Source organism: Oncorhynchus masou, unplaced genomic scaffold, assembly GCF_036934945.1.
Source record: "Oncorhynchus masou masou isolate Uvic2021 unplaced genomic scaffold, UVic_Omas_1.1 unplaced_scaffold_768, whole genome shotgun sequence".
Classification (NCBI taxonomy): Eukaryota; Metazoa; Chordata; class Actinopteri; order Salmoniformes; family Salmonidae; genus Oncorhynchus; species Oncorhynchus masou.
This window is the reverse complement of record NW_027014146.1, coordinates 188,959-213,958: the sequence shown is the minus strand read 5'-3', so window position 1 is coordinate 213,958 and position 25,000 is coordinate 188,959. Positions and strand designations below refer to the sequence as shown.

The 25,000-nt window shown below is 46.6% G+C and overlaps 1 protein-coding gene across 1 annotated transcript in view; it reads right to left on the bottom strand.

Annotated features, from left to right (window-relative positions):
• LOC135537407 (retinal-specific phospholipid-transporting ATPase ABCA4-like) overlaps positions 1–25,000 on the bottom strand; it is a 104,570-nt gene that overhangs the window by 77,001 nt on the left and 2,569 nt on the right. The window contains 8 exon segments of the mRNA XM_064963577.1: positions 357–449; positions 7,041–7,245; positions 9,116–9,283; positions 9,285–9,338; positions 11,370–11,468; positions 11,782–11,905; positions 12,578–12,754; positions 21,280–21,485. Coding sequence (XP_064819649.1) covers positions 357–449; positions 7,041–7,245; positions 9,116–9,283; positions 9,285–9,338; positions 11,370–11,468; positions 11,782–11,905; positions 12,578–12,754; positions 21,280–21,485 — 1,126 coding nt within the window.

Here is a 25,000-nt window from a genome sequence, read left to right as displayed (position 1 = left end):
ACTTATCTGACAGTACCAGCACAGTCACCCTGTCTGGAGACACTTATAGTGGACAGTCACCCTGTCTGGAGACACTTATAGTGGACAGTCACCCTGTCTGGAGACACTTATAGTGGACAGTCACCCTGTCTGGAGACACTTATAGTGGACAGTCACCCTGTCTGGAGACACTTATAGAGACAGAGACCAGACTAAAGACACTTATAGAGACAGAGACCTGACTAAAGACACTTATAGTGGACAGAGACCTGACTAAAGACACTAATAGAGACAGAGACCTGACTAAAGACACTAATAGAGACAGAGACCTGACTAAAGACACTTATAGAGACAGAGACCTGACTAAAGATACTAACCTGAGTCTGGAATGTTGGAGAGGGCGGGTTCAGACCTTTGCCAATAGGAGGGCTGGAATGGGAAGTAGAATGGTCGTCCAATCCCATACTGACCTGGAGAGAGGAGGGAGGGGTTTTATTATACAGTACTGTATCCATTTTAGTAAACAACGACAGTGTGATGCCACTTGCAGGTGTCATGGAGTCCGAGTCTCCTTAGGCTAACCCTAACCACTGCACCAATAAGGGTTAACTACGGCTCTGATAAGGGTTAACTACGGCACCGATAAGGGTTAACTACGGCACCGATAAGGGTTAACTACGGCTCCGATAAGGGTTAACTACGGCTCCGATAAGGGTTAACTACGGCACCAATAAGGGTTAACTACGGCTCCGATAAGGGTTAACTACGGCTCCAATAAGGGTTAACTACGGCTCCGATAAGGGTTAACTACGGCACCAATAAGGGTTAACTACGGCTCCAATAAGGGTTAACTACGGCTCCAATAAGGGTTAACTACGGCTCCAATAAGGGTTAACTACGGCTCCAATAAGGGTTAACTACGGCTCCAATAAGGGTTAACTACGGCACCGATAAGGGTTAACTACGGCTCCAATAAGGGTTAACTACGGCTCCAATAAGGGTTAACTACGGCTCCGATAAGGGTTAACTACGGCTCCGATAAGGGTTAACTACGGCTCCAATAAGGGTTAACTACGGCTCCAATAAGGGTTAACTACGGCTCCGATAAGGGTTAACTACGGCTCCAATAAGGGTGAACTACGGCTCCAATAAGGGTTAACTTCCTGGCACCGATAAGGGTTAACTACGGCTCCGATAAGGGTTAACTACGGCTCCAATAAGGGTTAACTACGGCTCCGATAAGGGTTAACTACGGCTCAATAAGGGTTAACTACGGCTCCAATAAGGGTTAACTACGGCACCGATAAGGGTTAACTACGGCTCCGATAAGGGTTAACTACGGCTCCGATAAGGGTTAACTTCTGGCTCGATAAGGGTTAACTACGGCTCCGATAAGGGTTAACTACGGCTCCAATAAGGGTTAACTACGGCACCGATAAGGGTTAACTACGGCTCCAATAAGGGTTAACTACGGCTCCAATAAGGGTTAACTACGGCTCCAATAAGGGTTAACTACGGCTCCAATAAGGGTTAACTACGGCTCCAATAAGGGTTAACTACGGCACCGATAAGGGTTAACTACGGCTCAATAAGGGTTAACTACGGCTCCAATAAGGGTTAACTACGGCTCCAATAAGGGTTAACTACGGCTCCGATAAGGGTTAACTACGGCTCCGATAAGGGTTAACTACGGCTCCGATAAGGGTTAACTACGGCTCCAATAAGGGTTAACTACGGCTCCGATAAGGGTTAACTCTCGGCGCGATAAGGGTTAACTACGGCTCCGATAAGGGTTAACTACGGCTCCGATAAGGGTTAACTACGGCTCCAATAAGGGTTAACTACGGCTCCAATAAGGGTTAACTTCGGCTCAATAAGGGTTAACTACGGCACCAATAAGGGTTAACTACGGCACCGATAAGGGTTAACTACGGCTCCGATAAGGGTTAACTATGGCTCCAATAAGGGTTAACTACGGCACCGATAAGGGTTAACTACGGCTCCAATAAGGGTTAACTACGGCTCCAATAAGGGTTAACTACGGCTCCAATAAGGGTTAACTACGGCTCCAATAAGGGTTAACTACGGCTCCGATAAGGGTTAACTATGGCTCCAATAAGGGTTAACTACGGCGCCATAAGGGTTAACTACGGCTCCGATAAGGGTTAACTACGGCTCCAATAAGGGTTAACTACGGCTCCAATAAGGGTTAACTACGGCTCCAATAAGGGTTAACTACGGCTCCAATAAGGGTTAACTACGGCTCCAATAAGGGTTAACTACGGCTCCAATAAGGGTTAACTACGGCTCCAATAAGGGTTAACTACGGCTCCAATAAGGGTTAACTACGGCTCCAATAAGGGTTAACTACGGCACCGATAAGGGTTAACTACGGCTCCAATAAGGGTTAACTACGGCTCCAATAAGGGTTAACTACGGCTCCAATAAGGGTTAACTACGGCTCCGATAAGGGTTAACTACGGCACCGATAAGGGTTAACTACGGCTCCGATAAGGGTTAACTACGGCTCCAATAAGGGTTAACTACGGCTCCGATAAGGGTTAACTACGGCACCGATAAGGGTTAACTACGGCTCCGATAAGGGTTAACTACGGCTCCGATAAGGGTTAACTACGGCTCCAATAAGGGTTAACTACGGCACCAATAAGGGTTAACTACGGCACCAATAAGGGTTAACTACGGCACCGATAAGGGTTAACTACGGCTCCAATAAGGGTTAACTACGGCTCCAATAAGGGTTAACTACGGCTCCAATAAGGGTTAACTACGGCTCCAATAAGGGTTAACTACGGCTCAATAAGGGTTAACTACGGCACGATAAGGGTTAACTACGGCTCCAATAAGGGTTAACTACGGCTCCAATAAGGGTTAACTACGGCTCCAATAAGGGTTAACTACGGCTCCGATAAGGGTTAACTACGGCTCCAATAAGGGTTAACTACGGCACCGATAAGGGTTAACTACGGCTCCAATAAGGGTTAACTACGGCTCCAATAAGGGTTAACTACGGCTCCAATAAGGGTTAACTACGGCACCGATAAGGGTTAACTACGGCACCAATAAGGGTTAACTACGGCTCCGATAAGGGTTAACTTCGGCTCCAATAAGGGTTAACTACGGCACCGATAAGGGTTAACTACCTAAGGCACCGATAAGGGTTAACTACGGCTCCGATAAGGGTTAACTACGGCTCCGATAAGGGTTAACTACGGCTCAATAAGGGTTAACTCACGGCTCCAATAAGGGTTAACTTCGGCTCCAATAAGGGTTAACTTCCGGCACCAATAAGGGTTAACTTCGGCACCGATAAGGGTTAACTACGGCTCCGATAAGGGTTAACTCACGGCTCCGATAAGGGTTAACTACGGCTCCGATAAGGGTTAACTACGGCTCCGATAAGGGTTAACTACGGCTCCGATAAGGGTTAACTCTGGCTCTACGACCGATAAGGGTTAACTACGGCTCAATAAGGGTTAACTACGGCACAATAAGGGTTAACTACGGCACCAATAAGGGTTAACTACGGCACCGATAAGGGTTAACTACGGCTCCAATAAGGGTTAACTACGGCTCCAATAAGGGTTAACTACGGCTCCAATAAGGGTTAACTACGGCTCCAATAAGGGTTAACTACGGCTCCAATAAGGGTTAACTACGGCACGATAAGGGTTAACTACGGCTCCAATAAGGGTTAACTACGGCTCCAATAAGGGTTAACTACGGCTCAATAAGGGTTAACTACGGCTCCGATAAGGGTTAACTACGGCTCCAATAAGGGTTAACTACGGCACCAATAAGGGTGAACTACGGCTCCAATAAGGGTTAACTACGGCTCCGATAAGGGTTAACTACGGCTCCGATAAGGGTTAACTACGGCTCCAATAAGGGTTAACTACGGCTCCAATAAGGGTTAACTACGGCACCAATAAGGGTGAACTACGGCTCCAATAAGGGTTAACTACGGCACCAATAAGGGTTAACTACGGCACCAATAAGGGTGAACTACGGCTCCAATAAGGGTTAACTATGGCTCCAATAAGGGTTAACTACGGCTCCAATAAGGGTGAACTACGGCTCCAATAAGGGTGAACTACGGCTCCAATAAGGTTTATGGCTCAGATATGGGTTGACCCTTTACACTCCTGGTAATTGGCTCGGCCTACGTTGCAATGTTTCTTACAGAATAAATATGAAAAAACATATTTATAATCATGGTAGCAATTGAAAGGGAACCATTTACAGATCCTGGGAAAATTATGAGACCAAATTTGAGGACACAACAGTTCACTTGACACAAGAATAAACCAGACACTACACTGTTGATTTTATGTGCATTTTAGATTTTGTGTACTTTTCGCACATTTGTTGATAACCAAATCTGAAAATACTTTGAAATCATTCAGTAATAATAACATGAATGGGGAATGTGGGGTAGGTAAGACAAAACATTTACCAGGGTTTGAGTGAGAGGACGAACCGGTGTTTCCAAGTGGCAACACACACCTTTCCAAAATGTGTATGGTTCCTAAGTCATTTCGATGCACATTTATGACTCAAAGAAGAGTCTTCAACTATAAGGTGTTTTTTTTGAGCTCTCCGAGCTGTGACCATTGAGGAACTAGAGCAAACACACTTGTAGTTGTTCTGTTTGGAACACAACGTTGCATCCCCGCCATCACACAATTACTGTTGTTGTTTACGCGTCATTTGAAAGATTGTTCTATTGTCAACCTGACGAGCTAAGTTATAAAATAGGATCTTACAGTGTTAGGCTTTTATTTTATTTATTTATTTTTTATGTCACCATGTAGGCAAGTTGAGAACAAGTTCTCATTTACAATTGCGACCTGGCCAAGATAAAGCAAAGCAGTTCGACACATACAACAACACAGAGTTACACATGGAGTAAAACAAACATACAGTCAATAATACAGTATCAACAAGTCTATATACGATGTGAGCAAATGAGGTGAGATAAGGGAGGTAAAGGCAAAAAAAGGCCATGGTGGCAAAGTAAATACAATATAGCAAGTAAAACACTGAAATGGTAGATTTGTAATTGAAGAATGTGGAAATTAGAAATAAAAATAATGGGGTGCAAAGGAGCAAAATAAATAAATCAATAAAATAAAATAAATACAGTAGGGAAAGAGGTTGTTGTTTTGGCTAAATTATAGGTGAGCTATGTACAGGTGCAGTAATCTGTGAGCTGCTCTGACAGTTGGTGCTTAAAGCTAGTGAGGGAGATAAGTGTTTCTAGTTTCAGAGATTTTTGTAGTTCATTCCAGTCATTGGCAGCAGAGAACTGGAAGGAGAGGCGGCCAAAGAAAGAATTGGTTTTGGGGGTGACCAGAGAGATATACCTCTGCTAGAGCGCGTGCTACAGGTGGGTGATGCTATGGTGACCAGCGAGCTGAGATAAGGGGGGACTTTACCTAGCAGGGTCTTGTAGATGACATGGAGCCAGTGGGTTTGACGACGAGTATGAAGCGAGGGCCAGCCAACGAGAGCGTACAGGTCGCAATGGTGGGTAATATATGGGGCTTTGGTTACAAAACGGATGGCACTGTGATAGACTGCATCCAATTTGTTGAGTAGGGTATTGGAGGCTATTTTGTAAATGACATCGCCAAAGTCGAGGATTGGTAGGATGGTCAGTTTTACGAGGGTATGTTTGGCAGCATGAGTGAAGGAGGCTTTGTTGCGAAATAGGAAGCCAATTCTAGATTTAACTTTGGATTGGAGATGTTTGATGTGGGTCTGGAAGGAGAGTTTACAGTCTAACCAGACACCTAGATATTTGTAGTTATCCACGTAAGTCAGAGCCGTCCAGTGTCGTGATGTTGGACAGGCTTTCACAAGGCGATTCAGACAAACTGATGCTAATTTTGATGCAGATAGAAAGGAGTCTTCAGTGAATTCAGGCGAATTTCCATGGCAAAGTTTCTGGACAATAGACAGACTTAGGCTCTGTTCAGAACAACCCAGGGTATGATGCCATGTTATTTTGTTACTGTTGGCCTACATCAAACATAGTGGTCATAAATGTTGACACTGTATATGACATAGGTTTAATGATATGGAAATGTGAAGTGCACATTTGAACTCACAGGTGTTTGACTTGCTTGTAACTTGACTTCAACGCGGTATTTACTATCATCCTCAACGTCTTATCTTCCAAAATACATACAGTTATCTGAATTTACAGCATTTCCTCACTCGGACAGCAAAAACGTGCAAAAGTTGACCAATTAGCGGAAGGGATGGAGGGCAACTTTTTGTCGTGCACCAGTGTGTGTGTGTGTGTGTGTGTGTGTGTGTGGTGCTCAAATTCAGAACAGCTGTCAGTTTAAAAACCCATATAGCGCTGTGAAGCGCAGAGCCAGAGGTCTGACCTCAGTTGTAGCATGCTACTGGACATCCACTGCTTTCCAATGTAGGCGCTTATCTATGACCAAATCTACCATTGGCCGGAGGGATGAGGGAAAAGCTGTTGCTTCGTGGTGCTCAAGGTCTGAATGTCTGTCAGTCAAAACCCTGTGAAGCCTGAGCTCCAACGTCATGTATAGCATGTTACTGTGCAGCACAGGAGGTTGGTGGCACCTTGCTTGGAGGAGGACGGGTTCGTGGTAATTACGTGTGATTGATGCCATTCCACAAACTCCATTGGGGCGCCAGGGTAGCCTAGTGGTTAGAGCGTTGGTCTGGCGACCGGAAGGTTGCAAGTTCAAGCCCCTCGAGCTGACAAGGTACAAATCTGTCGGTCTGCCCCTGAACAAGGCAGTTAACCCCACTGTTCCTAGGCCGTCATTGAAAATAAGAATTTGTTCTTAACTGACTTGCCTAGTTAAATAAATAAAGGTTCCAGACATTATTATGAGCCAACTGCCACTGTGTTCCAATTTAGGTGCTTTATCAGTGATCAAATCTGCTATTTTAAACCCATATACGGGTACTATTTTATTTTTTATTTTTGGCTTACTCTACAAACACACAGAAACCCAACAAACCCCGAAACACAACCCCGCACTCCCTCTAACCTGGGAAGACGTTGTCAAGGTACCATGCCAGGAAGCCATAGAGCACGGCGTCAAACATCATCATGCCTATGGAGGTGAAGAAGGAGTAGGCATCGCCCTCTAGTGGACTGGTGCCGATGTTGTCCCACTGCAGACCCAGGCCCTGCTCCTCATAACGTGACAGGTACTCGGTCCCAAACCCAAACGCTACTGGGGACAGCAGACTCTGAGGGGAAACACACAGGTACAGGCAGAATATCACTCTATTGATCTATGTGTGAGGAATGAGGGGATGTTATATACCAGACTGAGGGGATGTTATGTTATATACTAGACTGAGGGGATGTTATGTTATATACTAGACTGAGGGGATGTTATGTTATATACCAGACTGAGGGGATGTTATGTTATATACTAGACTGAGGGATGTTATGTTATATACCAGACTGAGGGGATGTTATGTTATATACTAGACTGAGGGGATGTTATGTTATATACCAGACTGAGGGGATGTTATGTTATATACCAGACTGAGGGGATGTTATGTTATATACCAGACTGAGGGGATGTTATGTTATATACTAGACTGAGGGGATGTTATGTTATATACTAGACTGAGGGATGTTATGTTATATACTAGACTGAGGGGATGTTATGTTATATACCAGACTGAGGGATGTTATGTTATATACCAGACTGAGGGGATGTTATGTTATATACCAGACTGAGGGGATGTTATGTTATATACTAGACTGAGGGGATGTTATGTAATATACCAGACTGAGGGTATGTTATATACCAGACTGAGGGGATGTTATGTTATATACCAGACTGAGGGTTGAGGGGATGTTATGTAATATACCAGACTGAGGGTATGTTATATACCAGACTGAGGGGATGTTATGTTATATACCAGACTGAGGGGATGTTATGTTATATACCAGACTCAGGGTTGAGGGGATGTTATGTTATATACCAGACTGAGGGGATGTTATGTTATATACCAGACTGAGGGGATGTTATGTTATATACCAGACTGAGGGGATGTTATGTTATATACCAGACTGAGGGTTGAGAGGATGTTATGTTATATACCAGACTGAGGGGGATGTTATGTTATATACCAGACTGAGGGGATGTTATGTTATATACCAGACTGAGGGTATGTTATGTTATATACCATACTGAGGGGATGTTATGTTATATACCAGACTGAGGGGATGTTATGTTATATACCATACTGAGGGTTGAGGGGATGTTATGTTATATACCAGACTGAGGGGATGTTATGTAATATACCAGACTGAGGGGATGTTATGTTATATACCAGACTGAGGGTATGTTATGTTATATACCATACTGAGGGTTGAGGGGATGTTATGTTATATACCAGACTGAGGGGATGTTATGTTATATACCAGACTGAGGGGATGTTATGTTATATACCAGACTGAGGGGATGTTATGTTATATACCATACTGAGGGTTGAGGGGATGTTATGTTATATACCAGACTCAGGGTTGAGGGGATGTTATGTTATATACCAGACTGAGGGGATGTTATGTAATATACCAGACTGAGGGGATGTTATGTTATATACCAGACTGAGGGTATGTTATGTTATATACCATACTGAGGGTTGAGGGGATGTTATGTTATATACCAGACTGAGGGGATGTTATGTTATATACCAGACTGAGGGGATGTTATGTTATATACCAGACTGAGGGGGTGTTATGTTATATACCAGACTGAGGTGATGTTATGTTATATACCAGACTGAGGGGATGTTATGTTATATACCAGACTGAGGGGATGTTATGTTATATACCAGACTGAGGGGATGTTATGTTATATACCAGACTGAGGGGATGTTATGTTATATACCAGACTGAGGGGGTGTTATGTTATATACCAGACTGAGGGGATGTTATGTTATATACCAGACTGAGGGGATGTTATGTTATATACTAGACTGAGGGGATGTTATGTTATATACCAGACTGAGGGGATGTTATGTTATATACTAGACTGAGGGGGTGTTGTGTTATATACCAGACTGGGGGTTGGTATAGGGTTAGTGTTGGTCAAAGTACCGCTGTGATCTTGGCGTTCTTGGTGATGCGGTCCTGCCAGGCCACACAGAGGATGTGGGGCAGGTAGAGGGTGAAGTAGATGATACCACTGCAGGCTGCAGCCAGGTTGGCCTTGTTGAAGAACACACTGAGAAGGAAACACTGCATGATGGTGGCCATGGTGAACGTCCAGGAGGAACAGGAACACGACCAACGGGTTGGAGTAGTTCAACACTTTACCAGCCTGATGGAGAAATGGGGGGGGGGGGGTAACACAGTTAATAATGTCAGCCCTTTCTTTATGCACTTCTAAAGACAGTCCACTTGATGGCGATACTGTATACCAAAAAAAACTGCCAAGCACCCTCTGGTAGAGAAGGACAACCCTCTCCATACACCCTCTGGTAGAGAAGGACAACCCTCCATACACCCTCTGGTAGAGAAGGACAACCCTCTCCAAACACCCTCTGGTAGAGAAGGACAACCCTCTCCATACACCCTCTGGTTGAGAAGGTCAAACACACTCCAAACACCCTCTGGTAGAGAAGGACAACCCTCTCCATACACCCTCTGGTTGAGAAGGACAACCCTCTCCATACACCCTCTGGTAGAGAAGGACAACACTCTCCATACACCCTCTGGTAGAGAAGGACAACACTCTCCATACACCCTCTGGTAGAGAAGAACAACCCTCTCCATACACCCTCTGGTAGGGAAGGACAACCCTCTCCATACACCCTCTGGTAGAGAAGAACAACCTTCTCCATACACCCTCTGGTAGGGAAGGACAACCCTCTCCATACACCCTCTGGTAGAGAAGGACAACCCTCTCCATACACCCTCTGGTTGAGAAGGACAACCCTCTCCATACACCCTCTGGTTGAGAAGGTCAAACACACTCCAAACACCCTCTGGTAGAGAAGGACAACCCTCTCCATACACCCTCTGGTAGGGAAGGACAACCCTCTCCATACACCCTCTGGTAGGGAAGGACAACCCTCTCCATACACCCTCTGGTAGAGAAGGACAACCCTCTCCATACACCCTCTGGTAGGGAAGCACAACCCTCTCCATACACCCTCTGGTAGAGGAGGACAACCCTCTCCATACACCCTCTGGTAGAGAAGGACAACCCTTTCCATACACCCTCTGGAAGAGATGGACAACCCTCTCCATACACCCTCTGGTAGAGAAGGACAACCCTCTCCATACACCCTCTGGTAGAGGAGGACAACCCTCTCCAAACACCCTCTGGTAGGGAAGGACAACCCTCTCCATACACCCTCTGGTAGAGAAGGACAACCCTTTCCATACACCCTCTGGTAGAGATGGACAACCCTCTCCATACACCCTCTGGTAGAGATGGACAACCCTCTCCAAACACCCTCTGGTAGGGAAGGACAACCCTCTCCAAACACCCTCTGGTAGGGAAGGACAACCCTCTCCATACACCCTCTGGTAGAGAAGGACAACCCTCTCCATACACCCTCTGGTAGAGATGGACAACCCTCTCCATACACCCTCTGGTAGAGAAGAACAACCCTCTCCATACACCCTCTGGTAGAGATGGACAACCCTCTCCATACACCCTCTGGTAGGGAAGGACAACCCTCTCCAAACACCCTCTGGTAGAGAAGGACAACCCTCTCCATACACCCTCTGGTAGGGAAGGACAACCCTCTCCAAACACCCTCTGGTAGAGAAGGACAACCCTCTCCATACACCCTCTGGTAGAGATGGACAACCCTCTCCATACACCCTCTGGTAGGGAAGGACAACCCTCTCCATACACCCTCTGGTAGAGAAGGACAACCCTCTCCATACACCCTCTGGTAGAGAGGACAACCCTCTCCATACACCCTCTGGTAGAGATGGACAACCCTCTCCATACACCCTCTGGTAGAGAAGGACAACCCTCTCCATACACCCTCTGGTAGAGAAGGACAACCCTCTCCATACACCCTCTGGTAGAGAAGAACAACACTCCATACACCCTCTGGTAGAGAAGAACAACACTCTCCCATTCTGTTGTTTCCTTCCCCTCTTCGGTCTCGCCATAATAATGGCCGCCATTAGAGCTGTGCAGGCAGTCATCATCATAACCTGTCTATGAACCAAGTATACCTCCCTCTCTGCCTACCCTCATCCCCATCTCCCATCCTCCTCACCATGATGATAGCTTTGAGCAGGGCAGTGCTGGCCCTCACCATGATGAAGCTGTCTATAAACCAGGTGTACCACCCCTCCTCTCCTCCCCTCCTCTCTCCATCCTCACCATAATAATCAGTGTGAGCAGGGCTGTGCTGGCGGTCATCATGATGAAGCTGTCTATAAACCAGGTGTACCAGATCACTCCGTTGGTCACTCCCATGGCCTGCAAGAACACAACAGAACAAAATAGAACACAACAGAACAAAATAGAACACAACAGAACAAAATAGAACACAACACAACAAAATAGAACACAACAAAACAAAATAGAACACAACACAACAAAATAGAACACAACACAACAAAATAGAATACAACAAAATAGAACACAACAACACAAAATAGAACACAACACAACAAAATAGAACACAACACAAATACAAACAAATAGAGAACATTCATTGTCCATTAAAACATTTAATAAAATTGACGTTTTTTTTCAGTTCTCGTTTAAAACAATGGACAATGTTTTTTACCTTGAGTGTCTCTTTGAGGCGTAGCTCCTTCTCCAGAACGATGCTCTTCACTGTCATAGACACAGAGTAGATCCACGCTAGCACCATGAAGATAGGGAAACACCGGTTCAGAGTCAACATGAAGCTAGAAGAGGAGAGAAGAGAGGAGGAGGAGAGGAAGAGAGAGAGAGACAGAGAGAGAGAGAGAGAGAGAGAGACACAGAGAAAGACAGAGACAGAGACAGAGAGGTACAGAGAGAGAGACAGAGACAGAGAGTGAGACAGCGACAGAGAGAGAGAGGCACAGAGACAGAGACAGAGAGAGAGACAGAGAGAGAGAGAGACAGAGAGAGAGAGACAGACACAGAGAGAGACACAGAGAGAGAGACAGAGACAGAGAGAGAGACAGAGAGAGAGAGAGACAGAGAGAGAGAGACAGACACAGAGAGAGACACAGAGAGAGAGAGAAGAACATTTTTATAAATATTAAGATCAGTGTTTTCTAAGTACAGTCAATCCTGGAGTACCAATGTGACTGCCCATGTTAGCTCTAACCCAGCACTAACGCACCTCCCAGAGGGCAAAGCTGGTTGGAATAACATAATTACAACCTGCTTTCAACCAGATGATCAGCCAGCTTTACCTGTTGGGCTGATTGAACTAATCAACTCATCATCGAAGACCTTAATGAACTAAGTAACTCACACCGGAAACCATTACAACCAGAACCTTTACATATACAGTCCGTTGAACCTAACAATCTGATTGGCCGTGAGACAGATTGGTGAGGTGACGGACATGTGTGTGGGCCACTCACAGGTCGTCTACATAGCAGGGGTATGGCATCTGTTGTACGTAGACTCCCAGGGGCCAGTCGTGTCCCGTCTGTATCTTCAGTATGCCATGCTCTACCATGTCCTGTAGATAGGCAAAGCCACCCCAGATATACCTCAGATCCTCCATAGGGTCTGCTCTGGGACCAGGGTCCCAATACCTGGGGAGGGAGGGAGGGTTAATCATTTGGCACAAATCCGGACTACAAAAATCTAATTGATCCCCTCAAAATTGGTAAATATCACATTTGGATAAAACTGAAAAATTACTTGTACTGACAGAAAACGACGTGTTCCTTTGCGCAATTTATATCCCCCCCCCCCAGAATCCCCATATTACTCAGAGGTGATCTTCCCCAGCCTTGAGGAAGAGATGTGCCATTTCCAGGCCCAGGGAAATGTGCTCATCTGTGGAGCCACAAACGCGCGCACAGGAACACTACCTGATCTAACGAGCACACGAGGGGACAGCTTCATTACAGGCCATAGTGTCTCTAACTGTCTTCCTCTCCCCCATAGAAACAACAGTGACAGACCACACGAGGGGACAGCTTCATTACAGGCCATAGTGTCTCTAACTGTCTTCATCTCCCCATAGAAACAACAGTGACAGACCACACGAGGGACAGCTTCATTACAGGCCATAGTGTCTCTAACTGTCTTCATCTCCCCCATAGAAACAACAGTGACAGACCACACGAGGGGACAGCTTCATTACAGGCCATAGTGTTTCTAACTGTCTTCATCTCCCCCATAGAAACAACAGTGACAGACCACACGAGGGGACAGCTTCATTACAGGCCATAGTGTCTCTAACTGTCTTCATCTCCCCATAGAAACAACAGTGACAGACCACACGAGGGGACAGCTTCATTACAGGCCATAGTGTTTCTAACTGTCTTCATCTCCCCCATAGAAACAACAGTGACAGACCACACGAGGGGACAGCTTCATTACAGGCCATAGTGTTTCTAACTGTCTTCATCTCCCCATAGAAACAACAGTGACAGACCACACGAGGGGACAGCTTCATTACAGGTCATAGTGTCTCTAACTGTCTTCATCTCCCCCATAGAAACAACAGTGACAGACCACACGAGGGGACAGCTTCATTACAGGCCATAGTGTCTCTAACTGTCTTCATCTCCCCATAGAAACAACAGGGACAGCTTCATTACAGGCCATAGTGTCTCTAACTGTCTTCATCTCCCCATAGAAACAACAGGGACAGCTTCATTACAGGCCATACTGTTTCTAACTGTCTTCATCTCCACATAGAAACAACAGTGACAGACCACACGAGGGGACAGCTTCATTACAGGCCATAGTGTCTCTAACTGTCTTCATCTCCCCCATAGAAACAACAGTGACAGACCACACGAGGGGACAGCTTCATTACAGGCCATAGTGTCTCTAACTGTCTTCATCTCCCCCATAGAAACAACAGTGACAGACCACACGAGGGGACAGCTTCATTACAGGCCATAGTGTCTCTAACTGTCTTCATCTGCCCCATAGAAACAACAGTGACAGACCACACGAGGGGACAACTTCATTACAGGCCATACTGTTTCTAACTGTCTTCATCTGCCCCATAGAAACAACAGTGACAGACCACACGAGGGGACAGCTTCATTACAGGCCATAGTGTCTCTAACTGTCTTCATCTGCCCCATAGAAACAACAGTGACAGACCACACGAGGGGACAACTTCATTACAGGCCATACTGTTTCTAACTGTCTTCATCTCCACCATAGAAACAACAGTGACAGACCACACGAGGGGACAGCTTCATTACAGGCCATACTGTTTCTAACTGTCTTCATCTCCCCCATAGAAACAACAGTGACGGCACCGTCGACAACAACGGAAGGGATCTGTTGCAGCTCTGTAGAAGCTCTGTTGAGACAGAGAGTGAGACAGCGACAGAAAGAGAGAAGCTCTGTAGAAGCTCTGTTGCAGCTCTGTAGAAGCTCTGTAGAAGCCTGGGTCTGTACTTTGTCAATGGTAGGTTACGGGGGGGACTCTTTGGGGAGATTCACCTGTTGCTCACCTCTTGGCCACAGTACAGTAGACTATATGATCACAGACATTGACCCTTTCTCTCTCAGCTCATTCACTGTCAAGCCACTAACACCTCTGTCTGATCACAGCCAAATTATGTTGTTCCTCAAAAGAACAGACATGGAAACAACCAGACATTCACAGTCCAGTAAGCAGTACAACATCAGACATTCCTACAGATGGGCCCAAAATAGCACAGAAGATACCAGAAAGCAACCAGAAACCAAAATATCCAAACACTCTTAGATAACTTTCTGGATTCCACATTCACTCACAGTAACGAAGGCATCAATCTGGCAGTAAAAACATCAACTATATATTCAGGCAAACGGCAAAAGAAGCACAATTGAAATTGATTAAAAAATCAATTTAAAAAAAGACCACAGATGACAACTGGTTTGATGCAGATTGTAAAGTTATAAGGAAAAAACTTAAAACACCTCCAACCTAAAACACAGAGACCCAAATAATGGTGAACTATGCCTTCATTACTGTGAGACTTTAAAACCCTATAAACGTAACACTCAGAACCAGAAAAGCACAGTACAACAGCAAGCAGCTGACTCTAATTGAGGAGTCCATAAACACACACAACTTCTGGCAAAATTGGAAAAAAAAAAAAATCTAAACAATAGGAATTAGCGATACAAAATGGTGACATATGGACAACCACCTTTAAAACACTCTACAACACTGTTCAAATTGACACAAATGCAGAACAACGCCAAATTCATGAGAAGTTGGATGAATTAGAAAGAGCTATAAAGGACAATCAAAATCCCCTGGACTCCCCAATTACTGACCGGGAGCTCTATAAGAAACTTCAGGCTCTCAAATTTAAAAAGGCATGCGGACCTGATGGCATCCTAAATGAGATGCTCAAACTCACTAGTGCAACATTTCAATTGGCCATATTAAAACTGTTTAATTTGATCCTGAGTGTAGGTTATTTCCCTGACATCTGGAACCAAGGACTAATAACCCCAATCTTTAAGAACGGAGACAAATGTGACCCTGACAATTCCAGAGGCATTTGTGTGAACAGTAACCTGGGGAAGGCTTTCTGTAGTATTATAAACGTAAGAGTTATAAACTTCCTTAATAAGCACAATGTCTTGAGTAAAAGCCAAATTGGATTTATACCAAAACATCGCACAACTGATCATATTTACACCCTACACACCCTGATAGATAAACATGTCCACCAACATAATACCAAAATATACGCTTGCTTTATCGACTTCCAAAAAGCATTTGATTCTATTTGGCAAACAGGACTGTTCTACAAAGTTATTGAAAGTGGTGTAGGGGGTAAAACATATGACATAAGTAAATCAATGTATACTGGCAATACGTGCAGCATTAAAATTGGCAAGAAAAAAAAAATTCTTTAACCAGGTGCAGGGCCTTCGCCAGGGTTGCAATCTGAGCCCTGCACTCTTCAATATTTACATTAACGAATTGGCCACTATTCTAGAAAAATCCTCAGCCCCTGGTGTTAGTCTCCACAATTCAGAAGTTAAATGCCTACTCTTCGCAGATGACCTATGCCTGCTGTCACCCACAGCACATGGAATACAGCAGAGCTTGGACCTGCTAGAGCAGTAGTGCCAGACCTGGGCCATGGCAGTAAACCCCAAAAATGATGATTTTCCAGAGAAGATTCAGATCTCAGGGAATTAGACCAAAGTTCTCAATTGGTACAAAATATATAGCGTACTGCACACACTATAATTACTGAGGTTTAAAAATAAGCTCAACTGGACACCTTAATGAGGCAGTGCATGAACTGAGAGAGAAAGCACGCAGGGCATTCTACGCCATTGAAAAGCAAATTGAAATTGAAATACCTATTAAAATGTGTCTAAAACAAATTGAATATGTCATTGAACCAATTGCACTTTATGGCAGCGAGGTGTGGGGTCCACTTGCAAAACAAGATTTCACCCAATGGGACAAACACCCCATTGAAACCCTACATGTTCTGTAAGATTTTCCTACATGTCCAGAGGAAAACTACAGACAATGCATGCAGGGCAGAATTAGGCCAATATCCACTAATAATAAAAACACAAAAAGAGCTATTCAGTTTTGGAAACATCTAAAATACAGTGACCCCTCTCATATCATTACCAAGCCCTGCAATGCCAAGAGCTGAGCAAAGAAAAGAGTCCCCTCATCCAGCTGGTCCTGAGTTCACAAACCTGTTCTACTAACACACTGAAGCCTCAGGACCAGAACATCCAATCAATCAGAATAAACCAAATTACAACACAGTCAAAACAAAACTATATTGCTTATTGGGAAACACAATGCAGTGCTATCTGGCCCTAAATCGACAGTACACCGTGGCTAAATATTTGACCATGGTTACTGATCAAAACCTTAGAAAAACCTTGACAAATTACAGGCTCAGTGAGCACAGCCTTGCCATTGAGAAGGGTAGGCAGGAAAACCTGGCTCCCTGTAGAGGAAAGGCTGTGCAACCACTGCACCACAGCAGAACCTGTCTCCCTGTAGAGGAAAGGCTGTACAACCACTGCACCACAGCAGAACCTGGCTCCCTGTAGAGGAAAGGCTGTGCAACCACTGCACAACAGCAGAACCTGGCTCCCTGTAGAGGAAAGGCTGTTTCCACTGCACCACAGCAAACCTGGCTCCCTGTAGAGGAAATAAAACCATTGCACCACAGCAGAACCTGGCTCCCTGTAAGGAAAGGCTGTGCAACCACTGCACCACAGCAGAACCTGGCTCCCTGTAGAGGAAAGGCTGTACAACCACTGCACCACAGCAGAACCTGGCTCCTGTTGAGGAAAGGCTGTGCAACCACTGCACAACAGCAGAACCTGGCTCCCTGTAGAGGAAAGGCTGTGTAACCACTGCACCACAACAGAACCTGGCTCCCTGTAGAGGAAAGGCTGTTCAACCACTGCACCACAGCAGAACCTGGCTCCCTGTAGAGGAAAGGCTGTCCAACCACTGCACCACAGCAGAACCTGGCTCCCTGTAGAGGAAAGGCTGTTCAACCACTGCACCACAGCAGAACCTGGCTCCCTGGAGAGGAAAGGCTGTGTAACCACTGCACCACAGCAGAACCTGGCTCCCTGTAGAGGAAAGGCTGTGCAACCACTGCACCACAGCAGAACCTGGCTCCCTGTAGAGGAAAGGCTGTGCAACCACTGCACCACAGCAGAACCTGGCTCCCTGTAGAGGAAAGGCTGTGCAACCACTGCACCACAGCAGAACCTGGCTCCCTGTAGAGGAAAGGCTGTGCAACCACTGCACAACAGCAGAACCTGGCTCCCTGTAGAGGAAAGGCTGTGCAACCACTGCACCACAGCAGAACCTGGCTCCCTGTAGAGGAAAGGCTGTGCAACCACTGCACCACAGCAGAACCTGGCTCCCTGTAGAGGAAAGGCTGTGCAACCACTGCACCACAGCAGAACCTGGCTCCCTGTAGAGGAAAGGCTGTGCAACCACTGCACCACAGCAGAACCTGGCTCCCTGTAGAGGAAAGGCTGTGCAACCACTGCACAACAGCAGAACCTGGCTCCCTGTAGAGGAAAGGCTGTGCAACCACTGCACCACAGCAGAACCTGGCTCCCTGAGAGGAAAGGCTGTGCAACCACTGCACAACAGCAGAACCTGGCTCCCTGTAGAGGAAAGAGAACCACTGCACCACAGCAGAACCTGGCTCCCTGTAGAGGAAAGGCTGTGCAACCACTGCACAACAGCAGAACCTGAGACGGAGCTGCATTTCCTGACAAAATGTAAAAAATATAAAACAATTAGAGAGAGTGTCATTTCCCCAAATGTGAAACCCTTATTCAAGGTTTCAAAGACCTCTCTGATGAGGATAGGCTACCCGTCCTGTTGGGGGAGGATGCAGAGAGCTGTGGGTTGGCAGCGCAGACATTGCTGCCTGATAAGTTGAGGGACAGTGTCTGACAGACCAATCAACGAGAGATGTCCTCTACTGTATACTTATTGTTATTGTTCAATGTGTTGGTTATTTTGACACTTGGCAATATGACATTGTTATGCCATGCTAATAAAGCAAATTTAATTGAATTGAGAGAGTCAGAGAGAGAGAGAGCGAGAGAGAGAGAGAGAGAGAGAGAGAGAGACAGCGAGAGAGAGAGAGACAGCGAGAGAGAGAGAGAGAGAGTGAGCGAGAGAGCGAGAGGAGAGAGCGAGAGAGAGAGAGAGAGAGAGACAGTCGAGAGAGACAGAGAGAGAGACAGAGAGAGAGAGGAGAGAGAGAGAGAGAGAGAGAGAGAGAGAGAGAGAGAGAGAGAGAGAGAGAGAGAGAGAGAGAGAGAGACAGCGAGAGAGAGAGAGAGACAGCGAGAGAGAGAGAGAGACAGCGAGAGAGAGAGAGAGATAGAGATGATATATGGAATGAGAGCTCTACCTACCTGCCTACACACAGATTCACTCCTCATTACTTAACCATGACAGTTTATTTACGCCTGCGGGGCATTTCCAGTCAAGACATAAATCTCGGTCAATCCTCCTGCTAGCTACTCAATCTGATTATTCAATTGTAGAGGATTATCTACCAGCTTGCCTGCCTGCATGCCTATCTGCCTGTCTACCTATCTATTTTACCTACCTTCCTATCTATCCGCCTACCTATCTTCCTATCTGCCTGAATACCTACCTTCCTATCTGCCTGAATACCTACCTTCCTAAATACCTACCTTCCTATCTGCCTGAATACATATCTTCCTATCTGCCTGAATACCTACCTTCCTATCTATTAGCCTACCTATCTTCCTATTTGCCTGAATACCTACCTTCCTATCTGCCTGAATACATCTATTCATACCTACCTACCTATCTATCTACCTTCCTATCTATTTACCTACCTTCCTATCTGCCTGAATACCTACCTTCCTATCTGCCTGAATACCTACCTTTCTATCTGCCTGAATACCTACCTTTCTATCTGCCTGAATACCTACTTTTCTATCTGCCTGAATACCTTCCTATCTGCCTGAATACCTACCTTTCTATCTGCCTGAATACCTACCTTCCTGCATGCCTGAATACCAACCTTCCTATCTGCCTGAATACCTACCTTTCTATCTGCCTGAATACCTACCTTCCTATCTTTCTTTCTTTCTGCCTGCCTGCCTGCCTGCCTGCCTGCCTGCCTACCTACCTATTTTTCTATCTATCTACTGTACAGTGTTCTGAAATTGATTTAAACTGTATAGTATTCTGGAATTGGTTTAAACTGTATAGTATTCTGGAATTGGTTTAAACTGTATAGTATTCTGGAATTGGTTTAAACTTTACAGTATTCTGGAATTGATTTAAACTTTACAGTATTCTGGAATTGATTTAAACTTTACAGTATTCTGGAATTGGTTTCAACTTTACAGTATTCTGTAATTGGTTTAAACTGTATAGTATTCTGTAACTTCTGGAATTGGTTTAAACTTTACAGTATTCTGGAATTGATTTAAACTTTACAGTATTCTGGAATTGATTTAAACTTTACAGTATTCTGGAATTGATTTAAACTGTATAGTATTCTGGAATTGGTTTAAACTTTACAGTATTCTGGAATTGATTTAAACTTTACAGTATTCTGGAATTGATTTAAACTTTACAGTATTCTGGAATTGGTTTAAACTTTACAGTATTCTGGAATTGATTTAAACTTTACAGTATACTGGAATTGGTTTAAACTGTATAGTATTCTGGAATTGGTTTAAACTTTACAGTATTCTGGAATTGATTTAAACTTTACAGTATTCTGGAATTGGTTTAAACTTTACAGTATTCTGGAATTGGTTTAAACTGTATAGTATTCTGGAATTGGTTTAAACTTTACAGTATTCTGGAATTGGTTTAAACTTTACAGTATTCTGGAATTGGTTTAAACTTTACATTATTCTGGAATTGGTTTAAACTTTACAGTATTCTGGAATTGGTTTAGGTACATTGAACCTTGGAGATCACAATACGTCCTGCTTGAACAACGATGTATTTCAGTTTCTATCGCTGAAACTGGTACAGTATAAATGAGTTAGTTACCACAATTGCATTTTGTGAAATTGTGTATATTTTCCCCATGACTGTAAAGGTGATTATGGGAATGACCGCCCACCGCCGATCGCGTCGCCTCAAACGCTAATGAGGAACCGCAAGCAGGACACTGTGGTCTGAGGAGTGCGTTTCACACATTCCCACCATCCGTACATACAGCCTGGTTGTTATATTCTGACCGGAAGAAAATTAACTTCCACCTGATTTTTATTTTTTATTTTATTTAACCAGGTAAGTCAGTTAAGAACAAATTCTTATTTTCAATGACGGCCTAGGAACAGTGGGTTAACTGGTCTAGGAACAGTGGGTTAACTGCCTGTTCAGGGGCAGAACGACAGATTTGTACCTTGTCAGCTCGGGGATTTGAACTTGCTTAAATAACGCTCTAACCACTAGGCTACCCTGCCGCCCCGGGCTAATAAATGGTCCAGAATATTTGAATCTTTGAATCTTCTCATCTAAAATTATGTGTAATTGTTTATTTATTGATGTCCATACCGATGTATTTCAGTGTCTAAGACCGCCGAGTGGGTTTATATATAATTTTAAAAAACATGGTACCTGTCTTTGATCTTGTTGGTTCTCTCCACTTGGTCAATGTCCATGCGTATCTTGTACTTGACGTGACGCGGCACAGTAGTGGTCCAGGGGTAGACATCCAGGAAGACTAGCCCTGCCCAGAACTTATTCTCCTCCAATAGAAAGAGAGCCTGGTGGGTCAGCTGATCCTCGTCTGTATGGGGCTTGAACTTATCCAAACTGATACACTGGATGAGGGGAGAGGAAGGTGGGGAAGGAGGGAGGGAGGGAGGGAGAGAGGAGGGGAGAGGGAGGGAGGGAGGGAGGGAGGGAGGGAAGGGAGGAGGGGAAGGAGGGAAGAGGGGAGGGGGAGGTGGGTATGGAGGGAGGAGGGAGGGAGGAAGGTGGGGAAGGAGAGGGAGGGGGGAGGAAGGATGTGGGGGGGTGAGAGGGGGGAGATAGGAGGAGAGAGAGATTTATTTAACCTTTATTTAACCAGGCAAGTCAGGTCAGTGTGAGAATGAGTGTGAGCGTGTGTGTCTGTGTGTGTGAGCGTGTGTGTGTGTGTTGTGATTTACAGTGTAGCAGGTTGTGTGTCGGTTAGAGCATGTGACTGTGAACGTAGCTTTTGATTTGGAATGGATTAGCAACACAGCCAAGTGTGTGAATGAGTCACAGTGTTCAGCAAACACTTCCTATCATGACATTTACTAGAACACTTCACTGACAATGCTGAGAGACATTCACATCTCTCTCTCTCTCTCTCTCTCACACACACACACACTTCCATCAACACCACCCAACTCTTACCCCCTAACCCGGAAAATTGATTAGAATTTCCTGTATATATTGGAAGGACACAGCGAGGGAATGAAAGAATGAGGTCTGGATAGAGTGATTTACCCTCTTTCATGTGGTGAGTCCAGGGGTTCCATTTCCATGTGAGTCCCATACACAAAAACAACGAGGCCATAGGAAGGGTTGGTTCAATCCACCTATTCAACACTTTCTCATGGACCACTCAAAGACAAGCTGGTAGAGCCATGACAGTAGGCCTCTCCCCTGCCTCTCCCCCTCTGGTCTCCCTGCCTCACCCCCTGCCTGTCCCCTGCCTCTCCCCCTGCCTCTCCCCCTGCCTGTCCCCCTGCCTGTCCCCCTGCCTGTCCCCCCTGCCTCTCCCCCTGCCTCTCCCCTGCCTCTCCCCCCCTGCCTCTCCCCTGCCTGTCCCCTGCCTCTCCCCCTGCCTCTCTCCCCCTGCCTCACCCCCCTGCCTGTCCCCCTGCCTCTCCCCCTGCCTCTCCCCCTGCCTGTCCCCCTGCCTGTCCCACTGCCTGTCCCCCTGCCTCTCCCCCTGCCTCTCTCCCTGCCTCTCCCCTGCCTCTCCCCCTGCCTGTCCCCCCCTGCCTCTCCCCCTGCCTCTCTCCCCCTGCCTCTCCCCCCTGCCTCTCCCCCCTGCCTGTCCCCCTGCCTCTCCCCCTGCCTGTCCCCCCTGCCTCTCCCCCTGCCTCTCTCCCCCTGCCTCTCCCCCTGCCTGTCTCCCTGCCTGTCCCCCTGCCTGTCTCCCTGCCTGTCCCCCTGCCTGTCTCCCTGCCTCCCCCTGCCTCTCCCCCTGCCTCTCCCCCTGCCTCTCCCCTGCCTCTCCCCCTGCCTGTCCCCTGCCTGTCTCCCTGCCTGTCCCCTGCCTGTCTCCCCCAGAGTGCCTGTCCCCCTGCCTGTCTCCCTGCCTGTCCCCTGCCTCTCCCCCTGCCTCTCCCCCTGCCTCTCCCTGCCTCTCCCCCTGCCTCTCCCCTGCCTCCCCCCTGCCTGTCCCCAAGCCTCTCCCCTTACTGCCTGTCCCCTGCCTTAAGAAGTCTCCCTGCCTCTGCCTCTCCCCCTGCCTGTCCCCCTGCTGTCCCCACAGAGGCAGAGTGACTGTGGTGTACCCCCAGACTGCCTCCCCTGCCTCTCCCTGCTCCCCTGCCTGTCCCCTGCCTCTCCCCTGCCTCTCCCCTGCCTCTCCCCCAGAGGCAGAGAGTGCCTGTCTCCCCCTGCCTCACCCCCTGCCTCTCTCCCTGCCTGTCCCCCTGCCTCTCCCCCTGCCTCTCCCCCTGCCTCTCCCCCTGCCTCTCCCCCTGCCTCTCCCCCTGCCTCTCTCCCTGCCTGTCTGGTTAAAAAAAGAGTCAGACTGAAGAAAGAAATTAAAAGTAAATGTTGTTTTGTTCTGTTGGGTTATGAGTGACTACCCTTACAGAGGCAGAGTCAGACTGTGAGTGACTACCCTTACGGAGGCAGAGTCAGACTGTGAGTGACTACCCTTACGGAGGCAGAGTCAGACTGTGAGTGACTACCCTTACGGAGGCAGAGTCAGAATGTGAGTGACTACCCTTACGGAGGCAGAGTCAGACTGAGTGACTACCCTTACAGAGGCAGAGTCAGACTGTGTGAGTGACTACCCTTACAGAGGCAGAGTCAGACTGTGAGTGACTACCCTTATAGAGGCAGAGTCAGACTGTGAGTGACTACCCTTACAGAGGCAGAGTCAGACTGTGAGTGACTACCCCCTTACAGAGGCAGAGTCAGACTGTGAGTGACTACCCTTATAGAGGCAGAGGCAGACTGTGAGTGACTCCCAGAGGCTTACGGAGGCAGTCAGACTGTGAGTGACTACCCTTATAGAGGCAGCGTCAGACTGTGAGTGACTACCCTTACAGAGGCAGAGGCAGACTGTGAGTGACTACCCTTATAGAGGCAGAGTCAGACTGTGAGTGACTACCCTTACAGAGGCAGAGTCAGACTGTGAGTGACTACCCTTACAGAGGCAGAGTCAGACTGTGAGTGACTACCCTTATAGAGGCAGAGTCAGACTGTGAGTGACTACCCTTACAGAGGCAGAGTCAGACTGTGAGTGACTACCCTTACAGAGGCAGAGTCAGACTGTGAGTGACTACCCTTACAGAGGCAGAGTCAGACTGTGAGTGACTACCCTTATAGAGGCAGAGTCAGACTGTGAGTGACTACCCTTACAGAGGCAGAGTCAGACTGTGAGTGACTACCCTTACAGAGGCAGAGTCAGACTGTGAGTGACTACCCTTACGGAGGCAGAGTCAGACTGTGGTGACTACGCTTACAGAGCAGAGTCAGACTGTGAGTGACTACCCTTACAGAGGCAGAGTCAGACTGTGAGTGACTACCCTTACAGAGGCAGAGTCAGACTGTGAGTGACTACCCTTACAGAGGCAGAGTCAGACTGTGAGTGACTACCCTTACAGAGGCAGAGTCAGACTGTGAGTGACTACCCTTATAGAGCAGAGGCAGACTGTGGTGACTCCCTTACGGAGGCAGAGTCAGACTGTGAGTGACTACACTTATAGAGGCAGAGTCAGACTGTGGTGACTACCCTTACAGAGGCAGAGTCAGACTGTGAGTGACTACCCTTATAGAGGCAGAGTCAGACTGTGAGTGACTACCCTTACAGAGGCAGAGTCAGACTGTGAGTGACTACCCTTATAGAGGCAGAGTCAGACTGTGAGTGACTACCCTTATAGAGGCAGAGTCAGACTGTGAGTGACTACCCTTACAGAGGCAGAGTCAGACTGTGAGTGACTACCCTTACAGAGGCAGAGTCAGACTGTGAGTGACTACCCTTACAGAGGCAGAGTCAGACTGTGAGTGACTACCCTTATAGAGGCAGAGTCAGACTGTGAGTGACTACCCTTACAGAGGCAGAGTCAGACTGTGAGTGACTACCCTTACAGAGGCAGAGTCAGACTGTGAGTGACTACCC